At 42.7% G+C, this 13,913-nt stretch overlaps 1 protein-coding gene across 2 annotated transcripts in view; it reads right to left on the bottom strand.

The window, feature by feature from the left end:
- Positions 1–87: 87 nt before the first annotated feature.
- dapk2b (death-associated protein kinase 2b) overlaps positions 88–13,913 on the bottom strand; it is a 57,918-nt gene continuing 44,092 nt past the window's right edge. Inside the window, exons 6-12 of one of the 2 annotated variants that reach the window (XM_062061146.1) lie at positions 13,852–13,900; positions 13,749–13,775; positions 13,518–13,670; positions 13,271–13,316; positions 5,465–5,554; positions 5,302–5,382; positions 88–2,249 (exon numbers count right to left, since the gene is read on the bottom strand). In XM_062061146.1, coding sequence (XP_061917130.1) covers positions 2,172–2,249; positions 5,302–5,382; positions 5,465–5,554; positions 13,271–13,316; positions 13,518–13,670; positions 13,749–13,775; positions 13,852–13,900 — 524 coding nt within the window. In that variant the 3' untranslated portion in view covers positions 88–2,171. Of the gene's footprint in view, positions 2,250–5,301; positions 5,383–5,464; positions 5,555–7,852; positions 8,417–13,270; positions 13,317–13,517; positions 13,671–13,748; positions 13,776–13,851; positions 13,901–13,913 lie in introns of those variants that run through there. The other variant, XM_062061147.1, reaches the window with a different exon arrangement.

Raw genomic sequence — 13,913 nt, forward strand, 5'->3', positions numbered from 1 at the left:
TGAACAAGGGTCTTTGAATGCACCACATTTATGACGTTTTTATAACTTCCATATTTAAATGACGGACAAAAAAGTGACACTCAAAGATTATGTTCAGGAGTTTATTAAACCACCATTTCAATATACAGTACATACAAGTAAACCGACCAAAGAGGAACGTTTTTGTTTAAAACTGGTAAGACTGATATTTATATTTACACCATAAGTACATCAAATGTATCATGAACAAATAGTTGCATTAAAAACTTGCACTTTAAATATGTATAGATGTTATTTATACAGGAGGATGGTCATATATTGTTTTATTGAAATACTTGGATATTTACTATACATGACACAGACAAAAAGACAGTATATCGTAATCATAACTTATTTTACTGCCTCATAATGAAGCACTCAAGGTCCATTTTGAACTCTTGTTTATAAAGTAACCAAATATGGTTCCTTGCTCCAAAAAGAGCCAGCCTAAAGGCCTACTGAAAGCCACTACTACCGACCACGCAGTCTGATAGTTTATATATCAATGATGAAATCTTAACATTGCAACACATGCCAATACGGCCGGGTTAACTTATAAAGTGCAATTTTAAATTTCCCGGGAAATATCCGGCTGAAAACGTCTCGGTATGATGACGTATGCGCGTGACGTCACGGGTTGGAGCAGACATTTTGAAATAGCACGGGGGCCAGCTTAAGTTGTCTGTTTTCACCACATAATTCCACAGTATTCTGGACATCTGTGTTGGTGAATCTTTTGCAATTTGTTTAATGAACAATGGAGACTGCAAAGAAGAAAGCTGTAGGTGGGATCGGTGTATTAGCGGCCGGCTGCAGCAACACAACCAGGAGGACTTTGAGTTGGATAGCAGACGCGCTATCCGACGCTAGCCGCCGACTGCACTGATGATCGGGTGAAGTCCTTCGTCGCGCCATCGATCGCTGGAACGCAGGTGAGCACGGGTGTTGATGAGCAGATGAGGGCTGGCGTAGGTGGATAGCTAATGTTTTTAGCATAGCTCTGTGAGGTCCCGTAGCTAAGTTAGCTTCAATGGCGTCGTTAGCAACAGCATTGCTAGGCTTCGCCAGGCTGGACAGCATTAACCGTGTAGTTACAGGTCCAGTGTTTGGTTCGGTGTCTCCTGATAGTAGTATTGTTGATCTGCTGTCTATCCTTCCAGTCAGGGGTTTATTTCTTTTGTTTTTATCTGCATTTAAGCACGATGCAATCACGTTAGCTCCGAAGCTAAAGTGTTTCGCCGATGTATTGTCGTGGAGATAAAAGTCACTGTGAATGTCCATTTCGCGTTCTCGACTCTCATTTTCAAGAGGATATAGTATCCGAGGTGGTTTAAAATACAAATCCGTGATCCACAATAGAAAAAGGAGAAAGTGTGGAATCCAATGAGCCAGCTTGTACCTAAGTTACGGTCAGAGCGAAAAAAGATACACCCTGGCGTCCTGCACTGCACTCTAATCCTTCACTCTCACGTTCCTCATCCACAAATCTTTCATCCTCGCTCAAATTAATGGGATAATCGTCGCTTTCTCGGTCCGAATCGCTCTTGCTGCTGGTGTAAACAATGTGCAGATGTGAGGAGCCTTTCAACCTGCGACGTCACGCTACTTCCGGTACAGGCAAGGCTTTTTTTTATCAGCGACCAAAAGTTGCGAACTTTATCGTCGATGTTCTCTACTAAATCCTTTCAGCAAAAATATGGCAATATCGCGAAATGATCAAGTATGACACATAGAATGGATCTGCTATCCCCGTTTAAATAAGAAAATCTCATTTCAGTAGGCCTTTAATAAAAAAAGCAGTCTTTGTGTTAACACTCGACAGCTGAAGGATTTTTAAGACTGCATAATATTAGAGGAAGTCGTCTACGTTCTCCAAGACGTCAACAATAATCCTACTATGGCAGAAAAGTAAACAAGCTGTTATTTGAAAATGCTAAGTAACACGGCGGCAGATTATGTGGCGGAGGCTCGCACGGACAAATGAAGCATTCCAGACTGTTGGCATGGATAGGTTTATATAGGGTGACAGCTGCAAGTGTGTGTGTGTAAGTGTGTGTGTGTGTGTGTGTGTGTGTGTGTGTGTGTGTGTGTGTGTGTGTGTGTGTGTGTGTGTGTGTGTGTGTGTGTCACAACAGACAGGCTTTTAAGAGCTTTCAGGAAGTGCTGCTTCTCTTTCTGGTCCTCGGCCGCCTCTTTAGGATGTCTTCTTCCTGGTCGCTTTCACAATCCCTCTGACATAAACAAAGGCTGCAGTTAACACACATTTCTACTGAAAAACATTTGACTTTCAGAGTGACATCAATTCATGTAGGTCAAGCAAAAAAAGCCCATCTTTTGGAACAACTGACGCTGGATGTTTGCTAACCCAGGTCGTGGATCGGCTAAGCGGATTTTTGTTTTCGCTACTCAAACGCTTTTTCACTTGAATTTGGTCCTCTATCAATTCAAGAACCCTATGGATTTGTAATATTATTCAAAAGAGATCAAGTTCTTGGAGCGAGAAATTGTAAAAAGTCTTTGGATTTGGCTTGTCTGCTTCTTTCGCAACCTGACATTTTTCAGATGTGCAGCAATAACTTCTTCAATTAAGACACACACAAAAATGCTGGGTTATTTTGATAACCCAATTTATGAGCTGCTAGTGTTGGGTTACATTTTGGAGTTATTTTTATGAAGAGCAACCCATATTATAAGGTTATTATTATAAGGGTATTATTTTAAAGGCCTACTGAAAGCCACTACTATCGACCCAAAGTCTTAACATTGCAACACATGCCAATACGGCCGGGTTAACTTATAAAGTGCAATTTTAAATTTCCAGCGAAACTTCCGGTTGAAAACGTCTATGTATGATGACGTATGCGCGTGACGTCTATGGTTGAAACGGAAGTATTCGGACACATTGTATCCGAATACAAACAGCTCTGTTTTCATCTCAAAATTCCACAGTATTCTGGACATCTGTGTTGGTGAATCTTTTGCAATTTGTTTAATGAACAATGAAGACTGCAAAGAAGAAAGCTGTAGGTGGGATCGGTGTATTAGCGGCTGGCTGCAGCAACACAACCAGGAGGACTGAGTTGGATAGCAGACGCGCTATCCGACGCTAGCCGCCGACCGCACCGATGATCGTGTTGAAGTCCTTCGTCGCGCCGTCGATCGCTGGAACGCAGGTGAGCACGGGTGTTGATGAGCAGATGAGGGCTGGCGTAGGTGGAGCGCTAATGTTTTTAATCATAGCTCTGACGAGGTCCCGTAGCTAAGTTAACTTCAATGGCGTCGTTAGCAACAGCATTGCTAGGCTTCGACAGGCGGCACAGCATTAACCGTGTGGTTACAGGTCCAGTGTTTGGTTCGGTGTCTCCTGATAGTAGTATTGTTGATCTGCTGTCTATCCTTCCAGTCAGGGGTTTATTTCTTTTGTTTCTATCTGCATTTAAGCACGATGCTATCACATTAGCTCCGTAGCTAAAGTGCTTCACCGATGTATTGTCGTGGAGATAAAAGTCACTGTGAATGTCCATTTTGCGTTCTCGACTCTCATTTTCAAGAGGATATAGTATCCGAGGTGGTTTAAAATACAAATCCGTGATCCACAATAGAAAAAGGAGAAAGTGTGGAATCCAATGAGCCAGCTTGTACCTAAGTTACGGTCAGAGCAAAAAAAGATACATCCTGCACTGCACTCTAGTCCTTCACTCTCACGTTCCTCATCCACGAATCTTTCATCCTGGCTCAAATTAATGGGGTAATCGTCGCTTTCTCGGTCCGAATCGCTCTCGCTGCTGGTGTAAACAATGGGGAAATGTGAGGAGCCCTTCAACCTGTGACGTCACGCTACTTCCGGTACAGGCAAGGCCTTTTTTATCAGCGACCAAAAGTTGTGAACTTTATTGTCGATGTCCTCTACTAAATCCTTTCAGCAAAAATATGGCAATATCGCGAAATGATCAAGTATGACACATGGAATGGATCTGCTATCCCCGTTTAAATACAAAAATTTCATTTCAGTAGGCCTTTAACTCCATTTCTGGGTTTTCAAAATGATGGACCATTTTTGGATTGTTTTTCAACGAGTAACGCATTTTTGGATAAAAGGCTTTTTTTTTTTTTTTTAATTAAAAAGTACCTTTTTTCTTGAAGGGAATTGTATTATGGATTCATCTGAATTTACTCAGGCATTTGTTGACAAAGTGGTGACCCTCGCCCCATCCTTGTTTGTGAATGACTGAGCATTTCATGGAAGCTGCTTTTATACCCAATCATGGCACCCACCTGTTCCCAATTCTGGGTGTTGTTGATAAATGGCTTTCGCTTTGCATAGTAGAGTTTTAACTTGCCCTTACAGATGTAGCAACCAACTGTGGTTTTCTGAAGTGTTTCTGAGCCCATGTGGTGATATCCTTTACACACTGATGTTGCTTTTTGATGCAGTACTGCCTGAGGGATCGAAGGTCCGTAATATCATCGCTTACGTGCAGGGATTTCTCCAGATTCTCTGAAACTTTTGATGATATTACGGGCCGTAGATGGTGAAATCCCTAAATTCCTTGCAATAGCTGGTTGAGAAATGTTGTTCATAAACTGTTTGACAATTTGCTCACGCATTTGTTGGCAAAGTGGTGACCCTCGCCCCGTCCTTGTTTGTGAATGACTGAGCATTTCATGGAAGCTTCTTTTACACCAATTAGCCTGTTCACCCGTGTTTGATGAACATTCCTCGACTTTCTCAGTCTTTTTTGCCACTTGTGCCAGCTTTTTTGAAACATGTTGCAGGCATCAACTTCCAAATTAGGTAATATTTGCAAAAAATAACAAAATTTACCAGTTCGAATGTTAAGTATCTCGTCTTTGCAGTCTATTCAATTGAATATAAGTTGAAAAGGATTAGCAAATCATCGTATTCTCTTTTTATTTACCATTTACACAACGTGACAACTTCACTGGTTTTGAGGTTTGTATACAGAATGTGAAGTACTGTATGAAGTGCTCCGTAGAGCACATAAAAATTAAAAATACATATAAAATCTTTACGGCATTAAAAAAAAAAACGTAATGTCATCATGTCTCAATGTAAGAAAATATTGATTTTGAAGGACACATGTCAAGTATTAAATCTCTACAATGGTCTCTATGGAAGTTACAGTTACTTCCTAGTTCCAATTTTAAGATGTAAATGCAAGAGTCCTGTTGATTCTACTGTATATGTTTTATAACCAATAAGTTAGTCTCCTGCATTGTGGTAATCAGGTGCTTGCTGGCACAACAAAAGTCTGTTCCTACCGTACTCTGCTCCGGCAGCTTGTGACCCTTCTTCATGATCCGGGTTAAGTGGTTGCACAGAGCCACAATCCTGAACGAGAGCTATAAAAATGACCCGTTGAAAGGCAAAAAAATCATCAATAATAAGCAAGATTGATTTCTCAATTGTGCTTGGAGACTTTACCTTCCACCTACGCCTGGCATACTGCCTCTTGAAGTTCTCTAAGTTGACCACCGACAACCTCTTGACCATCGCTTGTTTGGAATTGTGAGGCTGTGGAGACACAAGGGAAGGAAGAAATAATAATGATAATAATTGCCCAAGTGGACACATTTTAATGAATATGTTTCTAGCGTAAAAAACTAAATTCAAAGTTGTATGAAAACAGTGAATGATTTAATAAAGAAAGGTGCACAATGTGTAGATCAGTTTATGTTACAAGCATGATTACATATTTTTGAGAAAAAATAACCAAGAAAATACGACATTCAAATAAATACAAAAATAATTAAATAAATATATTGTCAATAAAAGTGCTCTTGAAGAGGAAAGCAACAAATTAAAGTAACATAATAAAATGGAATGAAAAATAAATAAATAAAATGTGTCGTTCCAATACATTCCATTAAAAAGCTTCCTTTATGGCCTCATTTTCACAACACAGTGAAGGCAAACAAGTTATTGCCTCCATTTGCCAAAAGCTATCAAATTCCAGCCAACATTAATCGAGCTCGCTTAAACATCATGTTCCAAGAAATATTTATGACAATCCAATATTTATCCGCTGGGGCTGGACTCCTATAATCCCTTCATAAATCAATGTTCCCGTTGTGTGGGAAGTTAGGGGAAGGGTCCGTTTCTGTGCCCTAGTACACAAAGATCCATGGAGGCATGTTTGGATGTGATTGGAGAAGAAGAAGCTGTGACCTCTCACTCCAACATATTGCTCAACGTCCTCCCAGAAGTCGGTGTTACAGCTGCAAAGCATATTTGCTTTCATTTTCACGTAGGTGTAGTCAGCATGGAGACACATACTGAATATTCCCATCATTCTATTCCATTCAAGGGATGTGCTTCCAAAACATTCATATTAAAGGCCTACTGAAAGCCACTACTACCGACCACGCAGTCTGATAGTTTATATATCAATGATGAAATCTTAACATTGCAACACATGCCAATACGGCCGGGTTAACTTATAAAGTGCAATTTTAAATTTCCCGCGAAACTTCCGGCTGAAAACGTCTATGTATGATGACATTTGCACATGATGTCAAGGGTGGAAGGAGACATTTTGGAATAGCACGGTATATAAACCGTCTGTTTTAATCGCTAAATTCCACAGTATTCTGGACATCTGTGTTGGTGAATCTTTTGCAATTTGTTCAATTAACAATGGAGACTGCAAAGAAGAAAGCTGTAGGTGGGATCGGTGTATTAGCGGCTGGCTGCAGCAACACAGCCAGGAGGACTTTGAGTTGGATAGAAGACGCGCTACCGTGAGTACAGCTTTGGCTTCCAAACATGTGATCGCTTGCCCGTACGTGCGTGTCGCTATGTGCATGTCACGTACGTAACTTTGGGGAAATATATGTTTCTTGCCGACTCTGATGGCGGCCGGGGGGTCGTCGAAAGCTACAACGCCCGCCGCCACGCCGCTGTCCTCACCTTGACTTCCTCCGTCTCTGGGCCGGCGACCGCATCAATGATCGGGTGAAGTCCTTTGTCGCGCCGTCGATCGCTGGAACGCAGGTGAGCACGGGTCGTGATGAGCTGATGAGAGCTGGCGTAGGTGGAGAGCTAATGTTTTTAGCATAGCTCTGTCGAGGTCCCGTAGCTAAGTTAGCTTAAATGGCGTCATTAGCAACAGCATTGCTAGGCTTCGCCAGGCGGTACATCATTAACCGTGTAGTTACAGGTCCAGGGTTTAATAGTAATACTAGTATATTTGATCTTCTGTCTATCTTTCCAGTCAGGGGCGTATTTCGTCTGTTTCTATATGCAGTTAAGCACGATGCTATAACGTTAGCTCCATAGCTAAAGTGCTTCGCCGATGTATTGTCGTGGAGATAAAAGTCACTGTGAATGTCCATTTCGCGTTCTCGACTCTCATTTTTTAGAGGATATAGTATCCGAGGTGGTTTAAAATACAAATCCGTGATCCACAATAGAAAAAGGAGAGAGTGTGGTATCCAATAAGCCCTTGTAACTAAGTTACGGTCAGAGCGAAAAAAGATACGTCCTGTACTGCTCTCTAATCCTTCACTCTCACGATCCTCATCCGCAAATCTTTCATCCTCGCTCAAATTAATGGGGTAATCGTCTCTTCCTCGGTCCGAATCGCTCTCGCTGCTGGTGTAAACAATGGGGAAATGTGAGGAGCCCTTCAACCTGTGACGTCACGCTACTTCCGGTACAGGCAAGGCTTTTTTTTATCAGCGACCAAAAGTTGCGAACTTTATCGTCGTTGTTCTCTACTAAATCCTTTCAGCAAAAATATGGCAATATCGCGAAATGATCAAGTATGACACATAGAATGGATCTGCTATCCCCGTTTCAATAAGAAAATGTCATTTCAGTAGGCCTTTAAGTTGACTTTGTGAGGGCCTGTTGGGCCTGCAGCTCCTCCAGTGTTGCTGCTCCTTGCAGATGCAGAGAGCTCATCACCTCCTGCAGCCACTGCAGCTCCGAGGTCAGCTCCTGCCTGAGCGTGTCCAGGTGACTCTGCCTCTGCTGGTACTTCCCGCTGACGCAGTCCAGGGTGGTGCCCACGCCCGTCAAGTCTTCCTGCAGCAGCCTCCTGGTGATCTCCATTTTGTGGAACTCACAGCGGATTTGGGAGAGTTGCTTTCTGGCGCTTTCCTTCTCCTTTTCGAACCAGGCTTCTTTGTCATTGAAGATGGCCAGCAATGCCTCCAGGTCCCCCTGCAAGGTGCGGTGGGCCCCCGCCACCTGCGCCACCCCCATCTCCATCGACCCAATGTCCTCCACCGCCTGGGAGAAACGCTCAAAGTTGGCGTAAGTGTTGTTCTGGCACATGCTGGAGTGGGACTCCATGGTGTACTCCTTCAGACGCTTGGTCTTAAGCTGCTCAGCTTCCAGGATGGCCATGTCCGGCGGGCGGCCACAGGTCTTCTGACACAAGGATGGAGGAACACTGAGTCAGAGGCTGCAGAAGTGGCTCTGTAGGGTTAGTGTTTGTGACCCTACAGCAGAAGCCATGGCAGGGGTAAGAGCATCCACAGGACATTACCGCTGTGTTAGATGCTTCCTGGGGTCATGCTGGTGTCCACACGGTGCACATCAAAAACAACAATCGCATGCATGGATGCAAACATGAAACATCACCACTGGAGCTTGTCGTCAAGATGACAGCTAGTGATGTTTAGCCACTAACTGTGGCAATGTGTCGGGGTAACCGCTTGCTATCTTTAATTATCTAGTACCAGAGGTGGGTAGTAACGCGCTACATTTACTACGTTACATCTACTTGAGTAACTTTTGGGATGAATTGTACTTCTAAGAGTAGTTTTAATGCAACAAACTTTTACTTTTACTTGAGTATATTTATAGAGAAGAAACGCTACTTTTACTGCGCTCCATTTATCTACATTCAGCTCGCTACTCGCTACTGATTTTTATACATCTGTTAATGCACGCTTTGTTTGTTTTGGTTTGTCAGACAGACCTTCAAAGTAGGATCTATCGCATGACTCCGTTTCACCAATCAAATACAGTCACTGGTGACGTTTGACTCCGTTTCACCAATCAAATGCAGTCACCGGTGACGTTTCACTCCTTTTCACCAATCAAATGCAGTCACTAGTGACGTTTCACTCCGTTTCACCAATCAAATGCAGTCACTGGTGACGTTTGACTCCGTTTCACCAATCAAATGCAGTCACTGGTGACGTTTGACTCCGTTTCACCAATCAAATGCAGTCACTGGTGACGTTTGACTCCGTTTCACCAATCAAATGCAGTCACCGGTGACGTTTCACTCCTTTTCACCAATCAAATGCAGTCACTGGTGACGTTTCACTCCGTTTCACCAATCAAATGCAGTCACTGGTGATGTTTGACTCCGTTTCACCAATCAAATGCAGTCACTGGTGACGTTTGACTCCGTTTCACCAATCAAATGCAGTCACTGGTGACGTTTGACTCCGTTTCACCAATCAAATGCAGTCACCGGTGACGTTTCACTCCTTTTCACCAATCAAATGCAGTCACTGGTGACGTTTCACTCCGTTTCACCAATCAAATGCAGTCACTGGTGATGTTTGACTCCGTTTCACCAATCAAATACAGTCACTGGTGACGTTTCACCAATCAAATACAGTCACTGGTGACGTTTGACTCCGTTTCACCAATCAAATACAGTCACCGGTGACGTTTGACTCCGTTTGACTCCGTTTCACCAATCAAATGCAGTCACTGGTGACGTTTGACTCCGTTTCACCAATCAAATGCAGTCACTGGTGACGTTTGACTCCGTTTCACCAATCAAATGCAGTCACTGGTGACGTTTCACTCCGTTTCACCAATCAAATGCAGTCACTGGTGACGTTTCACTCCGTTTCACCAATCAAATGCAGTCACTGGTGACGTTTGACTCCGTATCACCAATCAAATGCAGTCACCGGTGCCGTTTGACTCCGTTTCACCAATCAATTAAGCTTACATGAACTCAACGTCAAATTTGAGGAAGCACATGGCGGTAAGTAACATTAGTAGATATTTTGGCTGTCACCGTAGGCTGATGTTAGCTACCCTGCTATGAATCACTGTCAAATGTACATCGTGTGGGGACATTTATTAACACACTGCAGCCTCATAGACACACAAACACACACGCACACACACACGCGCACAGTTGCACACACACGCACGCATGCATAGAAACACCAATCAGTGTGTTCTCAGGTGCAGCCCACACCTATCAGTTTATGGTTTGCGTAAAGGCTAACTTGTTATTTTCCTTTGTAATCTCTGCCTACTGAGCCTATGTTGCTGTTAAGTTATTGTGGCTCAATTTGCCTTAATTTTTTTATGTTAATGTATTATTATTTAATATGTATTATTGTTGTAGTTGCTTAAGAGATATTCCTGGCTCTGAATTTGCTCATTGCTATTTTTATGTTTTTGTGCATTATTTGTTGCCGTCATCATTAAACGAACAGGTTACTCATCAGTTACTCAGTACTTGAGTAGTTTTTTCACAACATACTTTTTACTTTTACTCAAGTAAATATTTGGGTGACTACTCCTTACTTTTACTTGAGTAATAAAACTCTAAAGCAGGGGTGTCAAACTCAAATACAGAGTGGGCCAAAATTTAAAACTGAACAAAGCCGCGGGCCAAAGTTGAACAAATTAACCTTTTTGATAGGGACCCAAACAAGTTTTGCATTAAATATTGAACAAGCAAGGCTTATATAACTTTATAGTGACATGCAAAATCCAGTTTCAAATAATAATAATTAAAAAATATCAATGGCATATGAAATACAATTTAAATAAATATGTAATGCCTCTTTTCTATTTGCAGCCTTCTGAGGTAAATATCAACATTAACTTTTTCCACAGGCTAATAAATTTGAAAATAAAATAACAATGAATAAACCAACCATTCAGGACTTTAAACTGCTCAGTTTGCAGCACTAACTCTTCCGGGACGCTACAATATACACCCCCGCTACCACCAACACCTCCTTGTAGCTCCCGGAAGGGTTAGTGCTGCAAAGGGTTCTGGGTATTTGTGCTATTGTGTTTATGTTGTGTTCCGGTGTGGATGTTCTCCCGAAATGTGTTTGTCATTCTTGATTGGTGTGGGTTCACGGTGTGGCGTATATCTGTAACAGTGTTAAAGTTGTTTATACGGCAACCCTCAGTGTAAATTGTATCGCTGTTGATCAAGTATGCGTTGCATTCACTTTTGTGTGCGTGCAGAGGCGGCACATATTATGCGACTGGGCCAGCACACGTTGGACTGGATGAAAAGCGGACGTGACGATTTTCAGGACGGGCGCTGAAATCTGCTACTCTCCTGGGAGGGTTGGCATGTATGAGAAATAGCGGTGAATGCAACGTTACCGCGGCACCGCCGCTGAATATAATCGGCGGGCCAGCTCTAGTGTTAATTTGATATCGCCTCAAGGGCCAAGTGAAATGACACGGCGGGCCAAATTTGGCCCACGGGCCAGAGTTTGACACCCATGATCTACAATGTAAATAGTCATGAAAATAAAGAAAACAGATTGAATGAGGAGAAGGTGTGTCCAAACTTTTGGCCTGTACTGTACATAAAGGACTAAATTAACCAACATTTTAAAACACTTCTCATTGTAATGCCTTGAATATTTTTTTATTCAAACAATTAATTCAATTTAAAGGCCTACTGAAAGCCACTACTACCGACCACGCAGTCTGATAGTTTATATATCAATGATGAAATCTTAACATTGCAACACATGCCAATACGGCCGGGTTAACTTATAAAGTGCAATTTTAAATTTCCCGCTAAACTTCCGGTTGAAAACGTTTATATATGATGAAATATGCGCGTGACGTCAATTGTTGAACCGGAAGTATTGGTACCCCATTGTATCACAATACAAAAAGCTCTGTTTTCATCTCAAAATTCCACAGTGTTCTGCACATCTGTGTTGGTGAATCTTTTGCAATTTGTTTAATGAACAATGAAGACTGCAAAGAAGAAAGTTGTTGGTGGGATCGGTGTATTAGCGGCTGGCTGCAGCAACACAACCAGGAGGACTTTGACTTGGATAGCAGACGCGCTAGCCGACGCTAGTGGCCGACCGCACGGATGATCGGGTGAAGTCCTTCGTCCTTCCGTCGATCGCTGGAACGCAGGTGAGCACGGGTGTTGATAATGGGCTAATGATGAGGGCTGGCGTAGGTGGAGCGCTAATGTTTTTATCATAGCTCTGTGAGGTCCCGTTGCTAAGTTAGCTTCAATGGCGTCGTTAGCAACAGCATTGTTAAGCTTCGCCAAGCTGGGAATTATTAACCGTGTAGTTACATGTACATGGTTTAATAGTATTGTTGATCTTCTGTCTATCCTTCCAGTCAGGGATTTATTTATTTTGTTTCTATCTACATTTGAGCCCGATGCTATCACGTTAGCTCAGTAGCTAAAGAGCTTCACCGATGTATTGTCGTGGAGATAAAAGTCACTGTGAATGTCCATTTCGCGTTCTCGACTCTCATGTTCAAGAGGATATAGTATCCGAGGTGGTTTAAAATACAAATCCGTGATCCACAATAGAAAAAGGAGAAAGTGTGGAATCCAATGAACCCTTGTACTTAAGTTACGGTCAGAGCGAAAAAAGATACGTCCTGCACTGCACTCTAGTCCTTCACTCTCACGTTCCTCAGCCACAAATCTTTCATCCTCGCTCAAATTAATGGGGTAATCGTCGCTTTCTCGGTCCGAATCTCTCTCGCTGCATTGTAAACAATGGGGAAATGTGAAGGGTCCTTCCTCCGGCGACGTCACGCTACTTCCGGTACAGGCAAGGCTTTTTTTTTATCAGCGACCAAAAGTTGCGAACTTTATCGTCGTTGTTCTCTACGAAATCCTTTCAGCAAAAACATGGCAATGTCGCGAAATGATCAAGTATGACACATAGAATGGATCTGCTATCCCCGTTTAAATAAAATAAAATAATTTCAGTAGGCCTTTAAGGAAATCATTTGAAACAGAATGCCAAGAGGAGCGCTTCCTTGGGATCTCATCAGATTGTGTCGGCGAGCATAAAGGTCCCATTCGATCTGTTGTTATTAACAGATCAACATGCTCTCAAATGGTAAAACACAACTGCACTTCTAACAGTGTAAAAGCCACACACACACACACACACACACACACACACACACACACACACACACACACACACACACACACACACACACACACACACACACACACACACACACACACACGCACACACACACACACAGTACCTTAATCCAAGGATGGTTGAGGGCGTCTTGTATGCTCATGCGTTTCCTAAAGTGAGAGAATGCAGCTGAGTAAACAGACAGTGATGCAAACTCCCTCAGGGTCGAATCGAGCTTAATGCCGACAGTTTAGCTTTCAATTCCTGGAGGTGCAACACAATGGGAAACACATGTGAAAGGCAACAAGAACAAGATGCGTCGTTGTGCATTGTGACGTTTTGTGAGAGGGCCATTGTTGTTAACGTCGTACCTCGTGTCCTTCACCAGCAGCTGCCTGATGAAGCTCTTGGCCAGCTCGCTCGTGTTGCTGAAGAACTCCTCGTCGAACTGGTAGCTCATGGCGGAGATGTTGCCTAACGTCTCTTGCTTCGTGTCGCCGAGGAAAGGCGACGCGCCGCTCAAGCTGAAACAAAAAACACGTTGACTTGACTATTGTTGATGGGTTTTTTTTGTGTACATTTAAGTTTAGGATTGAACTTACAGTATATACGTGATGACCCCAATGCTCCTAGAAGAAGATTAAAGCATGTTTGTAGATAGCGTGTACAGTACACAAAGTGTCCACTAGGATATAAAACTCATACCACATGTCTGCTTCCAACCCCAAGGTCTCATAGTTAACTATCTCTGGAGCTGCAAAATACAC

The sequence above is a fragment of the Entelurus aequoreus genome, linkage group LG10, assembly GCF_033978785.1.
Source record: "Entelurus aequoreus isolate RoL-2023_Sb linkage group LG10, RoL_Eaeq_v1.1, whole genome shotgun sequence".
In the NCBI taxonomy this organism is placed as follows: Eukaryota; Metazoa; Chordata; class Actinopteri; order Syngnathiformes; family Syngnathidae; genus Entelurus; species Entelurus aequoreus.